Genomic DNA, 18,303 nt, shown 5'->3' with positions numbered 1-18,303 from the left:
AAAAAGGCGGGGATAAAATAAAAAATTTCCGAAAAATTCATGAAAAATGCTCCCATACCCACAAAAATGAGAATTTCAAAAAACCGTATGCATCAGTTTAGATATGGTATTTACGCATCGAATGATATGTATCTCGATGTTGTAGCTTGAAAATCCTAGGAGGAGATTTTTTTAGGAAATTTCTACAGTACCCCCTTATTGTCCGTTTTCTAAGAATTTCACGTTTTATTTCATTTTTTTTTTGAAAATTTACACGAACAAAAAAATCTTAGAATTCCGTTTTACATACGTGTACCGAATTTCGAATCGATCCGTCGATAAATAACTGAGATATAATTTGGGGCAGGCGCTCCCCTTAATAATGTCTAGCTGCGTGACCACAGTCGGCTTACGAAATTTTGTAAGCGGCCAGTCGCTATATAAGAACAATTTATAGAAGACGATAAATTTTGGCAATCATGTGAAGATTCTTAAGTTACGATCACATGTTACGGAATCCGGTAACATATAATGATGTACGGCTTTTTTGAAGTACTAAAAATATAGTCTAGGTATTTAATGGATGCCACAAGTTAATTCAAAGTATTATCAGGACAACCCTAACCTCCCATCACAGAGTTGACCCCTCGGCCGATGGTGTACGCGCACCAGAGGATGAGCGTGAACAGCAGCATAAACAGAGCCAAGCGTCGGCCGGTCATGGACTGGACTTCGTGAGAGAAGAAGTTGTCGCTGGAAAATGCTCGTGCTAATGCCCTGGAGGAGCCCAATGGAACATCATGGCAAATACTTTAATTAAATTTGTAAAAAAGTTTGAATAGCATGGCTTATAAGCTCATAAGAATCCTCTAAAATACACTCACGAAATCCTCACGCAATATCAGCAAGGGCGTATGCAGACACGAATTATGAGATTGGTTATTCTACATGCCAGAGGAACATTTGACTCCATGGAGAGGTGAGCTAAGGATTCTTGTACGACCTGGTACCTTAAGGTTTCTGAAAATTCATTTCTATCTCTAATTCAGACTTGGACCTAGAAATTTCAAATTATTAAAATCATTTTAATCGAGACCTACATTTAAATGAAGGCCTGCCATTCTTTTCGACGATCCCAATGATAAGTGCGCCGAAATGAATATATAGTTATTAGGTTTGCTTCCAAATGATACTGGGTGAGAGACTTAGTCTTTTAAGTTAAGTTCAGGAGTACAAGTTCGGAAAGGAAGATCATCTCATGGCCAACTAAGCCATTTATCTGATTCTGGTTGGTAAACGAGTTCTTGGCATGCCCGAGGTGTTGTGTAAGAAAAAAGTTGCTTGGGTTGGATAGCGAGCCAATGATGGTCGTGGAACTACCTTTGGCCATCTGCCCTGAAAAACGGACTCAACACTACCCTCCCCAGCCGCTACTATGCAAGGATTTATCTCAACAAGTTCATTTCTTTAACACGAAAAAGCAAAAGATAAAATGTTCAAAAAAAAAAAATTTTTAAATTTCATAGATCATTACACAACAAATTGCAGCTGCTTATCAGCAGGATCGCTTAGGCCAGTGATCAACAATTCTCACTCTCGAAGATGAAGAATCTCCATAGATTTGCATGCAAGTCAAATTCCTGCAAGTGAAAATATTTTTAGGATATTCAATCAGGATTCAAGTGAGCTTGGCGAAAATTGGTTCGATATCTATATATATTGAATATGAATTACAAAAATTAGGAACTAATTGCATTATTCTATTTCAAAATATAATTCGAAACAAAATTACTCTGAAATTATTTGATCCCCCAGTTTCAAATTGCAAATGTTTGACTTCGCGGCCCTACATGGAAGGAGGAGGTTACAAAAGGCTTTCCTTTTTTAGGGCTCTTCTTTGTTCTCAGTCTACCAGGCCTGCAGGTAAAATTAGGCGCCGTTTCACCAGTAGCAAGCGTTTTTACCTATATCGAGGGTTAGCATCGCGTCATGTATAAATAATTTATCAGGGGCAATAACTGCAAAAAACCGGTATTCGAGTGCCTCCCTATAAAACGCCTACCATGCGTTGTACGCGTGGAACACGGCGGNATAGAACATCGCCAAACAGTTCAGGTAATAAATGGACTGGAAAGCAGTTTTCCCAAAAACATCGTAAACGCAGTCTAACCTATCTTCTTCTTCGACGTCATGATAGTTCGAAGTTTCCATATTTCTGCCAGATGTTTCTGCACTGCAATGCGTTCCATTAAACGCTCCGTCATTTACAGCTGAATCTGAACAAAAAACAGAGGAAGTAATTGAGAATAAGTTGTTTGAAACGCTTCCCCGTATGTAAAATTGTTGGTACCTAGTTCTGTGTTTAATTTTCAATTACTTTTTTAGGCTGAGTTTATCTATGTATTTTGCGAGAACTTGCGAGTATAAAAAATAAAAATTAATCGAAATAATAATGAAATGAATAAATAATAATATAAATAACATAAACAAATAACTAACAAAATAATCAAGTATAAAAATAGTGCACATTTTTATACCTTTTCAATGAACTGGCAGGACCTAGCGAATCATTTCAAAAACTTCTACCATGCAACCAGCATACGCTAGGAAACATTCCGCTCCTTCTTCAATAAATTTTCTTGTCTCGCGTCGTTTCCTCGATTATTAAAATTTTAGGTTTTCTCGGCTGGCTTCTTTTTCGAGCAAATGCGCCATGTTTCATTTTCACATCAACTCTCCATCTGGCCTTGCTCTGACTCGTGATAAATAAGTTTATTATTTTGATTTTGTATACTTTATTATTTTTATTTTACGCGTGATTTTAGTTAAAAAATTTGAATTGCTTCTGATATATTATTTTCAGATCACAGAATTTATTTGTGCATGTATATTCATGCGTTTCTTATGCTCATTGTCCATGTTATGGATCTTCACAAACTTAGCCATGTATTGTGAGATGTAGCATAGTTTTCAGACGTTTTTATATCAGTTAGTGTCGGCTAGTTTTCTGTTAATCACTTTTCCATTTTCTGTCAGCCCGCACCTGCGTAAATGCTAGCGAGTGATTTTTTTTTGGGTGAATAAAACTAGATCAATTCGAAGAAAAATATTTGGAATGGGCTACATCTTTGGCGAGCCACATTTTGATAGTTTAAGGAACCTTTATAATTTTTAGCACATTTTCCCATTTATGGAAAAAAGCGGTATTGTGCTCGTCACGTCCGTCTGTCTGTCTGTCCGTCCGTCTGTCCGTGACTTCACGTTTTCGTCGACGAGAAAATGCGCTCTCTGTCACTCACTGCCTTAAGTATTGAGTTATATTTTTATTGTTTTCTATGTCTAACGTGTTCACGAATCTTACGTCATCGCTCCCATCCTGTGATAAGTTTCGTTCATCCTTTTCCATTTGCGTCCAATGAAGATTTTTATTTCACATTCGAATGCATACACTGGTAGGAATCATGAGCAGATCATTGGTTGAACTTGTGTGGCTTAAAATTAAATGATTTCATTTATGCCCTCAATTCCGCCGTAACTTGGCTGAAATAAATAATGTGTGTGATAGCCGTGAGTTCCGTCCATAATTTGATACAGGATCTGCACTGGTTGTCCCCTGGTGTCCTCGGGTTCGAAGCGAGATATGGAGCCTTACTGACTTCCACTTCCTCCTGATTGCCTCGAGTTCAGTCATGCAGGCTGCCGTTTTTCCCTGATTACCTCGAGCTCAGTTCATGGTACTGTATGATGCCCTACTGGCTCCCGTTGCCCCCAGATTGCCACGAGCTCATTCCATGATGTGGTGTCTTAATGGCTCGAGTTGCGTCGAGCTCAGTCCATGATATGGTGCCTTACTGGTTCCCGTTGCCCCCAGATTGCCACGAGCTCAGTCTATGATGTGGTGTCTTACTGGCTCGAGTTGCCTCGAGCTCAGTCCATGATATGGTGCCTTACTGGTTCCCGTTGCCCCCAGATTGCCACGAGCTCAGTCTATGATATGGTGTCTTATGGCTCCCGTTGCCTCGAGTTCAGTCCATGATATGGTGCCTTATTGGCTCCCGTTGCCTCCTTATTTCCTCGTGCTCAGTCCAAGTAATAATGGTTCAGTATTGGCTGACGTTGTCCTATCTCCGTTTATAAATAAAATGCAGTCCTACCTCTTCCATTCAGAGGATACATGCGTATGCCGATTCGGTCAGCTGGGTCTGGGTGCTCAGCAGGAGCGTTTTGGGGCTTGAGGATCCTGAAGGCGCACCCATTGCTCCGGAAAAATCTCATGAGACCAAACGAGCCTAGCGTACCGTACCACAGCCTGGATAAAACTGACAAATGCGTGACGTCAAATTGAGCGCAACATTGATGTTTGATTTACACACCAAAAATCGATAATAGCTGAGCAGCATGTCACTTTCAGAAAACCTCCATCATATTCAATTTCCAATTCAGTATGGTTAAAAATAATCTCACGAAACTTCATCTTCATGCCTAGTTTACAGCAGTAGATTTTGAACAAATCCAGCAAATGGTTAAAAAATTTGACACAAAAAGTCGTTCACATTCACTCGATTTCTTATGGAGTAGAGAGTAGATTTTACCCCTTTAACTCTCTACCGCAATATAGGTGCGTCTACCCTGTACTCACTGACCCCGTTCGTCCAAGGCCACTCAGAGATCGGCGTGGTAAAAACTGGCTTCCAATATAGACGATTTGTGAGTATCACTGAGAGAAATGATTGCGTTGAAATGAGTCACTTTAGTGAGTCAAGCGCTTGTCTAAATAGCGATACACTTTTTAAGACTCGTTTGCCTTCCTGTGTTTCATTCAAAAACATTAACGGCCCTTTAAATTTTTAAGTACCGCCTATATACATTGAAAATGAATGTTTGGGCCTACACCATGTGTACTGGGCAAGTGGTATAGAGATGGGATAATCAGATACAATCAACATTTGTATAAACCATAATGGGGAAAATGTTCTTCTAACATGAACGATGAATATCCTCTTGCATCTGAGTGTGTGGCAAACTTCTTGATGTTGCTACCTTCACCAAAGGAGAGGAAAAGACCAAGGCTATATTCACGTCATTCACCATTCATTCCTGCACTTAGAAGGAATGAATATTATTTAACAAAAATTTATCAGTTGCTTGTTGATGACGTGGATTTAAATCTCTTGTAGAATGTGAATAAATTAAATTAATGGAACAAGAACCTATTGTTCATATCATATCACCCGAAATTAGAGAGTGAATTATATAAATAAAACCCGAGAAACAAATTCGGTTAGAACAATAAATAGAAAATAAACATATGTGTCATTATGAATTACTTTTTCCGGATTATTTGTTAAGCCATCGGAAAAAATGACAAATTAAGTTTCGATTTCTCGAACGATACCCTGAAATGAATTGGAAGTAAGTACAAATGAACACCTTGAGGTCTGCAGTTAAATCGTGCAATTTTTGAAGGGTGAGCGTTTAGAAGCTACTGCCAAGGGCGATATTATGGTATGTTTGAGCCCTAGTATTGTTCTTCAATGAAAAGTTATGGTCCTATGGCAAAGAAAGAGGGTCCAGGGACAAGCAATTATTTTCCATCATCCATCGTAACTTTTTGCCTTGCAATCAGTTTCAGTTTATTGCCTTTCCTGCACAATGCAAATGTCTATAACTCACTGAAAATTAAAAACTCCTTCCGCTCATGAGCTACAAAATTGAGGAAAAGACCATTTGCTTCGTTGTAAAAATATTCGTCAACTCTATCATCCTTTTTGTATTTTTTTAATATATGGTAAAAAGTAGGGTTGTTTGGGGGAGGGGCGGGAGAAGGGCGAAAACATTAAAATATAATAAAAAATAATAGTTATAAACAAATTTATCAATGGGCTCTTCAGTCGATCGGCATATGTTCTAATTATATAACACTATTTTTTCCAAAATTGTAACTCTGAAAATGTGCGGGCAGACAACTTTTTTAATTATCTCAATTTCCCCGTTTTATTTCAATTTTCACGTTTTTATCTTTTTTAGCGTAACTTCGTCCGAAAAGATTGCGATTGCATTTATGTGCAAAAAAAGGTACACACATATTTTACATAGGTGTACAAAGTTTCAGAAAGATCGGTCCATTAATAAAGAAGCTAGTTTTTTTAAGAAGATCCTCCCCTTAAGGAGCTTACAATGATTGTTGAATCGCTAGAAATTACGAATGTTTCGCTTCGTTTGAAGGCTTATTTTAGCTTCGGATTAATCTAATTAAATTATTCCTGCTGCGTCGCATTGTCGCCTTCAGCTTCCGTGGCAAGACAAGTTCTGAGTTAGATGGTGAGTGTGAAAAGAAGTTCCCAAAAATCATGATCATCTCTTAAACCGATTATGAAATTTTTAATAGTTTTCAAATGTCTAGCTTTCATCGCCAATTCCTTACCGTTATTTATTCAGTCTCTTTACATGCTGCAAGGTCTACATTTTCTTTCCTTTTATGCTATCCGATAGTTAAGATACAATACTAATCCGCTGATATCGCTCATTTGCCGTAATTTTTGCCAAACGGTATTGATCAATCTTTCTCTCAATTGATGAGTTTTCATCTGATCTATATGGATGCGCAGTGCAGTTTCTCATACATAACTTCATAATTTATTTAACATATTTCAAGTTCATTTCTTCGACACATTTATCGCCTACTAAAGTTCACATAGGACAAAATTAATATCATTCAGATCTCCCGCGTGTCACTCTTGCAAATCACACGCTGATATCCTGCGTTAGAAACTGTCCCTTGAATAAATAATTTCTACTGTAATTATAAAATAAATATATTTATAGCCCACTTCGTAACTTTCTAAACTGTTAACGACGTGATTTACGCTATAAGAGGTAAATCACAGTTTACACAATCGTCAACTGCTTCTGAATTTTCCTATAATGGAGACTTCGTTGCGATCAGGAAGTGTTCAACAACATTAAATTCGTTAAACAAAAGGAAACTCATAAGGAATCGATTAAAAAAGAAATGTTAAATAAAATTTAATTTTCGCAATATATAAATATATTATCGATATTCATTAAAGTTTCAAGAGAAAACCGGCTAATCGAACCATCAAAATTGCTTCTACCTTCGTAAGGTCTGGAGATTTACAAATTTAGTATAGGTAAAGGTATTCCCATATGACAACTTTAATGCAAGATATGAAGATTTTTCAGTAAAATCCAGAGCAGTACGGATTTGTGCCATGTAATGAAACCGCTAAGTGAATGTTGAACGTTTGTTTGAGAAGAAACACAGAATGTGGTTTGAAATTCACATTGTTATGATTATTGTGCCGAACCTGTTTAACTTATAATATAAAATGAAATATTTTTAATGTTTCAGTCGTGAATTTTTATATTATTTAGATTAACGTCATTTTATTTCTCAAAATATCAAGGCATTCGTTAGATACCCGTAAATATTTATGATTGCATCATTTTCAGGAACGATAAATAAATGACAGGACATCAGTGGAAGATTGTAATTGAGATTGCATCCTCTTTATCGCGTCTTGCGAATATTTTGGCTCAATAGCAGATGCCTTAGTCTTATAATATAATTAGAATAAAACAATTGATGCCAGACACGCCGACGGTTATAGGTGGTCGTGGTGTATTATAGGTGGCCATACCTGCCAATAATCAATGAGCATTAAAATACCCATAAATCGAGAGGGTGGCAGGTATAGATGGCGGTTATCTATGAATCTCTGTTTAACTTATAATATAAAATGAAATATTTTTAATGTTTCAGTCGTGAATTTTTATATTATTTTGATTAACGCCATTTTATTTCTCAAAATATCAAGGCATTCGTTAGATACCCGTAAATATTTATGATTGCATCATTTTCAGGAACGATAAATAAATGACAGGACATCAGTGGAAGATTGTAATTGAGATTGCATCCTCTTTATCGCGTCTTGCGAATATTTTGGCTCAATAGCAGATGCCTTAGTCTTATAATATAATTAGAATAAAACAATTGATGCCAGACACGCCGACGGTTATAGGTGGTCGTGGTGTATTATAGGTGGCCATACCTGCCAATAATCAATGAGCATTAAAATACCCATAAATCGAGAGGGTGGCAGGTATAGATGGCGGTTATCTATGAATCGTCGATTATTTATAGGGGCTGAATCATAGATGGAATAGCAGGAAAATCTCTCGTTATTCACGATAACCGTTCGCCCAAACTGCGCTATACACGAAGGAACATGTCACTGAAATTTGTCAAAAGAAGTTATAGGGTAGGTTGCTATTCGAGATCAAGAAAAACCATAACTTCGTTCTGTGTGCTCGGCTTTTAGGATTTCGACTGAAATAAATTTATCTCAAATTTTGCGTGTCTTGAGCAGGTACGAGTAAAACTGACTGAATCTGTAGCAGGGTCCAGCCACTGCATGGCACTTGCCAAAATGCTTTTATATAAACTGTCCGAAGCCAAGGAACAATAGAAATATTTTTAGCGATAAATACATAGTATAATCGATGAGAGTGAATCTCATTTTTCATGTTCACCAGATCAATAAACAATCTTAATTTGGTTCGAATTTTTCATGCGCATCAATTTGCTGTATTTGAAATATTGCAATCAGTTGAGTCTCATTCATTGAATCAGTAAGTATGAATTGTATGAATCAATCATGAATATTTCATACTATTAATCATATTCTCGCTTTTATCTAAAGTCCAGTTCACGCAGCCGACAGCACGTCCTGGAGGTCAGCTGCGTGTCTACGTTTATACCTGTTCGCATGCCGTTAATCTTGCCTTCAATTCCTTGCTAGGCCCTGCGTGAAAAATGTGTTTCGAGTAATTTCCTCCTCAAAAACTCCGTTATTTGCTGAAGAACATTTTCTTTACACCGGAGGATAAGCAAAAAATCAATTCTCTTTGGCTGACCTTAATAAAATTTATATGCTTATGAGAAATTTACTTATATTTTTGCTTTTATAATTATATATTTAATTATATTATGTTGCTAACATAATTATTTTGAGTTAAAGCTTACATTTTTAATGAAGAGGTTTCGGCATCATTCCTGCGCGAGAGATTATTTATAAGGTTAGAGATAAAAATATTGACAAGGAGCGGTGGAGGAAATGCACCCGAGATTTCAAAATCATCGTGCGATATCAATTCAATACCTTAAACATTCCATATTTTACGCGTGAAAATTCTTTGTAAAAATCTTTCGAATGTTCCCTTTCTATAAGCGGATGTACTCTCTAGTTAAAGAAACTGTGATATTTCCCGTTCGACAACCAGGCTCGATTCATGCGGGATTTTTCTTATCGACAATTTCTCACGTGGTATTTGTATGGCATTGTTATACTTTGTTTCTGCTATATTTATGTCGCAATTGCTTGTTCTGCCATGCTGGATATATATGCTTAATTCTCAAAATGTGTGATCGTATGAAAGGATTATCATGTACATAATCCTTTCGTGTGGTCGGTGTGATAGTACATATATACTGGATTTGAAACTAATAGGATATTTGCTATCAACTTTTTCTTCTATGGGTTGCCATTAGCAGATTACCGGTGTAACATGGGCCATACAACCCATCGATGCGCCATCGGTGCTCCACCTATGACTTCCACCTATCGCCACCAATAATTAATCACCGGCGCTCAAACCATAATTTAATTTTAGTTTTGAATATTTGTTCATTGATTGGTGTTTCATATGAGTTACAGCTTCTTGAAATGCTCTACCAACGCTCTTACAGTGCAGGTAAGGATTTGTGTGGTGAACAAGGCTGGCGAGATAAGTGGCTCATAATTCATAAGAGACGGACACTTCGAGTGCGTGAGAGGACACGTGGTGTAGTGAACCAGGCTGGCGAGATTAGTTGCACATAAGAGATTTCTTGAAATTTAGTACGCTGCAATTTTGAAAGATAAAGGTTAAACACAAATGTGTATTTCACAAATAGAACCCCATTTAGTGAACCAATATGTTTTTCAGCTGTTTTAACTGTTTCAGCACTAGAAACCTAGGACGTCGCGGGCGAATTTACGGCCGGACTTGTGGCCGGTCTCACGACCCATCTTCAAATTCAATTATCAAGTAATATCTCCCAAACTAATGAACGCAGCTCTATGAAACTTGGAACACGAATTCATCAGAACCTAACGGTGATGTTTAGCTCATAATTTTTTTAGAATTTTACCTTCATTAGTGAGTTACGCGTATATTGCGAAACAGGCCGAAATTCACAGTGATCAAAGAATTTCTTATAAACTATTGAACAGATTTGAACGAAATTTTGAATATACATTCCTAACTACCAAACGGTGATTTTTTAGCTTCTAAATTTTTTTTTCAATTTTACCTTCGTTTGAGAGTTTTTTTTTCATTTCACCGTCATTCTTCATGTCATACTTTTTTATTTGGCCAGTATCGCCGGGTAATTTGTCACTTAAATTCGCGGCGATCAAGAAATTTCTTTAAAACTACAGAACAGATTTCAACGAAACTGCGTATATGATTACCTAACCTCTCGACGGTGATGTTTAGCTCGTGACAATTTTTCTATTTTGCTTTAGTTCCCGAGTTATACAGATATAGGAGGAACGACCGGCTTTTCTACCGACCGGTTTAACCAAAAGCCTTATACCTACATAGCCGTATAACGCGCAAACGAAGACAAAACGAAAAAATGATAAACATCACCGTTGCTGAGGTTAGGTATTTCAATACTAAGTTTCGTTCAAATCTCTTCAGTAGTTTGGAAAAATTTCTTGGTTACTGCGAATTTAAGCACGTATTGCTGTTTAAATCACGAATGAAGGTGAAATGAAAAATAACTCGCGAACGAATGCACAATCGAATAAATTTCCACAAGCTAAACATTACTGTCCGGTAGTTAGGACTGTAAATTCAAAATTTCGTTCGAATCTGTTCAGTAGTTTGGAAGAAATTACTTGATCACTGTGAATGTCGGCTCGTATTGCCATATAACTATGGCAAAAACAAACGATGGAAAAATTCAAACAATTTTCACGAGAAAAACATTATCGTTAGGTCCTAATAAATAGGTGTACCAAGTTTCATCGAGGTACGTTCATTAGTTTGAGAGATTTTCCTTGATCATTGAATTTGGAAAATTGGCCGTGAGACCAGCCGCGAGTCCGGCCGTTAATTTGTCCGAGACGAAAACCCATGAGAGGTTAAAAAAACAGATCTGGGTGAAAAAACCATCGCTGGGAGTCATGTGCTGCACGTGATGTGTACAAATCGTCAAACAAGCGCTAGAACTTCTGACATTGACTCCGGACTACCGCCCCCCTACCGCCCTCTTCTTCCTTACCGCCGCCCCCCAAAATCTTTCCACCGCCCCTAGGGGGGCGATATCGCCCACTTTGGGAACCACTGTTATAGAAAATCCGACGTCAGCTGTCATTGATACCCCAATGAATCATATTTCTAGTGCCGTTCGTAACAGAGTCCGTAGTTCACGGCGGTCAATTTGGTAGTGGTTTTTATGTGTCTTTTCGTTATTTTTTTAAATTTAACATGAGAAAAAATTAGAATTGAACAATCCTTTTAGAACATAGAGGTCTGCAAGTTGTAAGAGGAAGGTATATATAAACATTCAAATATTTGCATCGCAATTCAATTCACATTTTGAGTTGCAGGGAAAAATTTACGAAATATTCATTGACTTGTGAATATTATATGAAAATAGATTTGTTAGAAGTAACGTTTATATTTAAATTTGAAGATAAGGAAAATTTTATTTGAAAGATAGCAAGCACTAATGGTGAATGCTTAAATGTACGATCTAAAAGCAAATAAGCTCCAAGATAGAAATGAAATAAAAAGGCAAGGTTATCGTAATTTCTTATTGTGCAACAGATGATAATAATCGAGTAATTGACATAACAATGCCTCAATTATCTTGCATTCACTAACACTCTTGCGCCTAGCAATACCTGGAAGTTATGAGAAGGTAACTTACGTTATCGTCGGGTCCCACCAATGTCTTGTTGCGATAGAACATCGCCAAACAGTTCAGGTAATAAATGGACTGGAAAGCAGTTTTCCCAAAAACATCGTAAACACAGTCTAACAAATCTTCTTCTTCAACGTCATGATAGTTCGATGTTTTCATATATCTGTCAGATGTTTCAGCACTGCAATGCGTTCCATTAAACGTTCCGTCATTTACAGCTGGATCTGAAAAAAAACAGAGGAAATAATTGAGAATAATTTGTTTGAAACGCTTCCTTGTATGTATAATTTTTGGTAACTATAGTTCAGTGTTTAATTTTCGAATACTTCTTTTGGGCTGAGTTTATCGATGTATTTTGTGAAAATTTATCAATAGCTCATAATTATAAAAATACAACTCAGTACTCACTGCAGTGAGTGACAAAGAGCGCATTTTCTCGTCGACGAAAACGTGAAGTCACGGACGGACGGACGGACGGACAGACAGACAGACAGACGGACGGACATGACGAGCACAATAGCGCCTTTTTTCCATAATTGGGAAAATGCGCTAAAAATAAAAGTTAGTCAAAATAATAATGAAATAAATAAATATTAACATAAATAAAAGAATAAATAAAATAATCAAGAATAAAAAGGGTGCAAATTTTTATACCATTTCAATTATCTGATAGGTTCTAGTGAAACATTTCAATTCTTCTATCATGCAACCAGGCACCAGCTTATGCTAGGAAACATTCCGCCCCTTCTTCAATAAATTTTCTTTGTCTCGCGTCGTTTCCTTGATTATTGAAATTTCAGGTTTTCACGGCTGACTTCTTTTTCGAGCAAATGCGCCATGTTTCATTTTCACATCAACTCTCCATCTGGCCTTGCTCTGACTCGTGATAAATAAGTTTATTATTTTGATTTTGTATACTTTATTATTTTTATTTTACGCGTGATTTTAGTTAAAAAATTTGAATTGCTTCTGATATATTATTTTCAGATCACAGAATTTATTTGTGCATGTNACTGCGCACTGATGCCCAGTCTGACACGGTTCCGTTAATACTGACACGTTGTCGTCTACCTACTAGAAAATCTCTGATCCATTGGAGTACGTTTCCCTCAATTCCCAAGGACTTCACTTTACGCAACAGCCGCTCATGCGGCTGTTGCCGCATGAGCAACTTCCTTTTCCATTTGCATCCAATGATGATTTTTATTTCACATACGAATGCATACATTGGTAGGAATCATGAGCAGATCATTGGTTGAACTTGTGTGGCTTTAAATTAAAATTATTTCATTTATGCCCTCAATTCCGCCGTAACTTGGCTGAAATAAATAATGCATGTGATACCCGTGAGTTCAGTCCATAAATTGATACACATTCTGTTCAAGTTGTCCCCTGATGTCTTCTGGTTCGAAGCGAGATATGGAGCCTTACCGAGTCCCACTTCCTCCTGATTGCCTCGAGTTCAGTCTATGATAATTATGATGCCTTACTGGCTCCCGTTGCCTCGAGCTCAGTCCATGATATGGTTCCTTACTAACTCCCATTGCACCCAGACTGCCACGAGCTCAGTCCAGATATGGTGTCTTACTGGCTCCCGTTGCCTCGAATTCAGTCCGGTGCCTTACTGGCTCACGTTTTCCTCTCCCCGGTTTGGAATAAGATGGAGTCCTACTTCTTACAATTCAGCGGAGACATGCGTATGCCGATTGGCTCAGTAGGGTCTGGGTGATAAGCAGGAGCGTTCTGGGGCGTGAGGATCCTGAAGGCGCACCCATTGCTCCGGAAAAATCCCATGAGACCAAACGGGCCTAGCGTACCGTACCACAGTCTCTGAGATGAAAAACGAAAGGACAAGAGAACATCGTTAATAAGTATGTAAAGACTCCCTAATAATAAGTAGTGCCATTCAATAACATTTAGATATTCACTGAAGCAAATAATGTAAAATAGTTCCTCAAATTCGTTACACGGTTCAAGATGCACGTGAGACTTGCGAAGACGATTCAATGATTTCCCAATTTTTTTTTGCGATGCCAATGCGTGAAAAATTTAATTTATCTAATGCATTCTGTTAAAACAACAATTTATTTTGTATGCAAACAGCGAGTAAAGCTCACACTGATCAAAGGCGAGAACGTGTCCGCAAGAAATTCCAAGAAATTCTTCGGCGTTGGATGATGGCGCTCGAAATGAAACAAGGCGTTGGACGGAATATTGGCGTCGTTGTCCTGTGCCGAAAACGTAAAGTTTAGTTCACTCTACTTGGAAAAAAATACTGATATTCCCTTCAGCTTCTTCTTAAATATTGCTTTACTTTACTAGCATAACTGTAACCACATCATCGACTTCCTCATTGATAGAAGTGTCATAAGGTTTGCATCGGAACCGAGATATCGATAAGTAGATATTATGATTCAGTGGAACTTAAATTCTACTGAGACAGAAATCATATCGTGATACTTGAAAATGCATTTACCCATGTGATATAGGTCACGAAACTCACTAAAGCGTGGAAGTAATTTTTTGCGAGATTCTTGAAGGGTCGCAGCGCCAAGATATCGGTGTCCGTATACAATCCCCCTGAGTGGTAGACAACCGCCAAGCGCAGCAAGTCGCTCAATTGGGTGAACAGGTAGGCTGCACAAAAAGGACTTGTTTAGCTTCTGGTTCGGAAAAAATTATTTGCCAAGCATTTCTTTTTAAATTTAGATTTAAGCAAGCAGGATTTTACAATGTCATTCGTTGTGTCCAATTTTAAATGAGAAAAATGGTTAGTCTTCGTTGGAAATGATACGCACGAGAAAAATTGATCAGAATTCATTTACTAAGAAGGAAGTATTTGCGTTTTACCTCATTTACTTGCGAGGTGCGATAACCCGAGTAATCTACGTACACGAAGTGAGAATTTATGAGTGCGTAGATTACCCATCACCCACGAAAGTTTCGAAGAATGTGAGACTTACGAGTGTTCCAGAAGTCATCGGAGTTGAGGATCGCATGAAAAGATGTGTTGCGCATGACTGTGCGTACGTTCACTTTTTATTTGTAATTTTCATTGTCATGGACACTTCTATCTGGTAGATGTTTTGAGCAGACGGATCTGGAGACACGTCGCTGAAAACAAATTGCGATGCTTTTTCAGAGATAGGTAACACAAAAAATACCAGTGAGATAGATAATAGCAACATTTTATCATATAATAAAGTGATAAAAATAAATGTCTGAAGCAATTGTTTCGAGAGCTTTCGCTTCACTAAACATAAATTATCTCTATATCAAAAATTTGATTGAATAAGTAGAAAATTGACTGGTTTTCATAAGCATGACTGGATGTATAATATTAATAAGCAAATTTAAAACCTGGTACAGACTGAAGTTTAAATTAAGAGAAATCATTACTTGAATTACGACTCTATACTGAAAATTATTACTGGGGTATGGCACACTGCTGTACATGGCACAAACGGCCATGTACAGCAGTAACACTCAATTGTTTAAATTAATGAAGGCGAATTAAATACCATTGACGCATTTTATATCAGAGATTCATGACCAATTTACTGGTAGTTAATTTCCGCGCAATTTCCACCAGGATATTAAGAGCGAGCTTGGAAGCGTTGTCATGAGTTTAAATTACTTGTAGAAATGAGGAAGAGACCGAAGCTGGGGGTCGTTGACCCCCGGGTGACATCCAAGCTTCGGGGGAGTCGTGGGCGCTGCATCGGCCACGGCGCCGTACCTGTAGGCTTCTCTCCGCCTCCTTATTTCTTCAGCTGGCACCTGAACCTCTGTCGAGTGACACGTGGAAAACATCAGTTAATTTTAATAATACTTCCAAATAAAATGTCAGTGAATTTCCTTGTGATTCATACTCATGAGTATCCCATATTTGTTTACATTATAATTTTTCTAGTATTATATTATTTGAACAAAATTAATCTGCTTAATTACCTTGATAATGGGAGTAAGCGACCGCCAGTACGAGACCAGAGGTGATAAAAATCAACTGCCATGAGGTTACTGAAAAAATATGATTGGTGGAAAATGTTGAAGTTGATTTCTTCACTGATAATCAATTTAATCGTTGGCTATTTGTACCACACTTTCGATTATGAAACACAAGAATTTTGGAGCGTAGCCATGCACCACCAATAAAGGGCACCAATCAGACCTGAATAGAACGCCTAGCATATTTTCTTTTTCTCCTTCCATTCCGCAATTAGTCCATTAAAGTATGAAATATTTTTATACATGCATTATTAAGGACCATACTGAGGATATTATACTATGACCTCATACGAACAAAATTGCCGTTTGTGCTTCCAACGCGTCATGTAAAATATAACCCTGAGCCCGCGTTAGAATTCAAAAATGCGTATCTTTCGCCATGTTAATATGCTGAGTGAAGATATTAAGGAACTTGAAAATTTAAGGCAAAATCAATGATGAATTCTTACCTTCACTTCGGGGTTTCCTCACAGATTCACGCATCGCACGGCCGGCACCGAATCAAGCCGAGATGCAGAGGGTGTTCGGCTTCGATGCGACGGTCTGGTTTGGCGTACACTTCTTACCGCCTAGTGCAAGTGAAGTTTGGCAGCAATGTGTGCCAAATGCTTTAATCAGGTCAGGCGTCCCCTAATAAATCTTTCTATTTTAAAATATAAAAACTAGGATATTTTAAATATAAATATAAAACTAGTCTGAAATATAAAAGATGCACGATAATGCATAATAAAGTACATTTTTCAGCGCCTTCCGAACCACAGCTTGGGATGATTAAGATCATCAAGAATGAAGCAGCGAAATGAAGTTCGAAACCCTCAATGAGTTCTAAAATATCTTGTTACAATCAGCAAGGTGGTTGGATGGTTAGGATTCGGCTACAGGTCAACATAGCCTAATCATTCGCTAATATCCCACAACTAATATATGACCACCTATTACTATTTTTGGCAATGTGCAGCCTCAAAGACAATTAAAAATTAAGGTGCACTGAATAAATTATTGTCAGCTTCGAAGGCTTTGAGTGGCCCAGCTTCTGCATCATTATAGATTTCTAATGGTTCTACCGTGTGAAATTAAGTTCAAAATCGCAGAATTTGCTTGGAGGCGGGAAAGTACAACGCTCTCGTTGTCATCACGCCTCCATGTGTTTGAATGCTATAGACCAGAACATATAGACACGCTTGTTTGTCGCTATTGCATATGCTAATTAAATGCATTAATACATATTGAATGCACTTTTACTTGCTATTATTCTAAACATGCAACACGCGAGTAACTATAAATCAGATATTACACAGTACATTCAACTAGATCTGCTAGTTTAGGAAAAATTTATCTACACACAGAACCGCAGATCCTATTTTTTAAACTTTTGTGTATTTAAAATTTACTGCAATCGAACTTCGAAGACTCGGTGCATTCTTCTGAGCACCTAAGAAATGTTTACCTGGAGCCGTACTTTCAAAACTTACTTAACTGACTTGCCATAGTAACGAGAAGCGTGTCGGTGATCTCGGAGACAAAAAGAAAAAAAATTGAATTTGTTGTCGCGTAGTCGACAAACGGTCAAACTCAACTGTCGGACATTTGACAATTAATATGGATTCGACATCGATTAATGTAGATTCGACGTAGATCAACGATGATTCGCCATCGATTAATGCAGATTCGCGTTGTAGTCGAATTATCCGTATAGCGGCCTAAATACAAGTAGCGGCTTGAGGACAAGTAGGGTCCATAGTGCACTTAGCGGTTTATTTTTCGTCTGTGATTGGTGGGTTCAGACTGAAAAGCCGAGTTATTGGCTGACGAAGTTATGAACTCGTAACTTATAGTTTTTATTGTACGGCCCCTTAATTGCCTCGTGCGGTGCATGGGTGAGATTAGCTAGCGCCATGGTGAGATTAGCTAGCGCTTCATGATGATTGACTAACCAAATTTAGGTAATAAATATGTATTATAAAATAGATTCGATTATAATACGAAAAAAATTTAAACTCTGAAAGTTTTTAGGATATAATTCGTTCCTAAACTTTCCATACTTCACTTCACGGTGCCGTGATTCACGATGTTTGTTATTGAGACCACCAAAGACTATAGACTCAAGTAAAACGAACAATGGTAACGTAAGTAAAAAAAAACAAGTTAAATCACAGGAATAATTACAGTAATAATGAATCATTGAAGAACCTAGATAATATTATAAATAGAATAATGATGAATTTGTGAATACTTTCAGTGAATAACTGCTACTTAACTATAAATTACATCATCAAAATCATCATCTGCTCCTCTCGGCGCTGACTGCTGGTGTTCCG

At 37.5% G+C, this 18,303-nt stretch overlaps 1 protein-coding gene and 1 long non-coding RNA gene across 2 annotated transcripts; both read right to left on the bottom strand.

Moving 5' to 3' along the window:
- Positions 1-604: 604 nt before the first annotated feature.
- LOC108674159 lies at positions 605-15,007 on the bottom strand (the record flags this gene model as incomplete). Its single annotated transcript, XM_018162069.2, has 6 exons — positions 14,941-15,007; positions 14,481-14,614; positions 14,095-14,205; positions 13,657-13,807; positions 2,150-2,255; positions 605-756 (listed from the first exon to the last, which is right to left on the bottom strand). Coding segments are annotated over exons 1-6 (709 nt in total), but the record flags the coding sequence as incomplete, so codon positions are not given.
- A 694-nt stretch (positions 15,008-15,701) lies between these two features.
- Positions 15,702-16,645, bottom strand: LOC108674158. Its single transcript, XR_007156590.1, has 3 exons — positions 16,435-16,645; positions 15,929-15,997; positions 15,702-15,765 (listed from the first exon to the last, which is right to left on the bottom strand). It is a non-coding gene; the product is annotated as an uncharacterized LOC108674158 (long non-coding RNA).
- Between the last annotated feature and the right edge of the window lie 1,658 nt (positions 16,646-18,303).

This window comes from Hyalella azteca, unplaced genomic scaffold (genome assembly GCF_000764305.2).
Source record: "Hyalella azteca isolate HAZT.00-mixed unplaced genomic scaffold, Hazt_2.0.2 contig3405, whole genome shotgun sequence".
NCBI classification, from domain to species: Eukaryota; Metazoa; Arthropoda; class Malacostraca; order Amphipoda; family Hyalellidae; genus Hyalella; species Hyalella azteca.
This window is presented reverse-complemented; position numbering and strand designations above follow the sequence as displayed.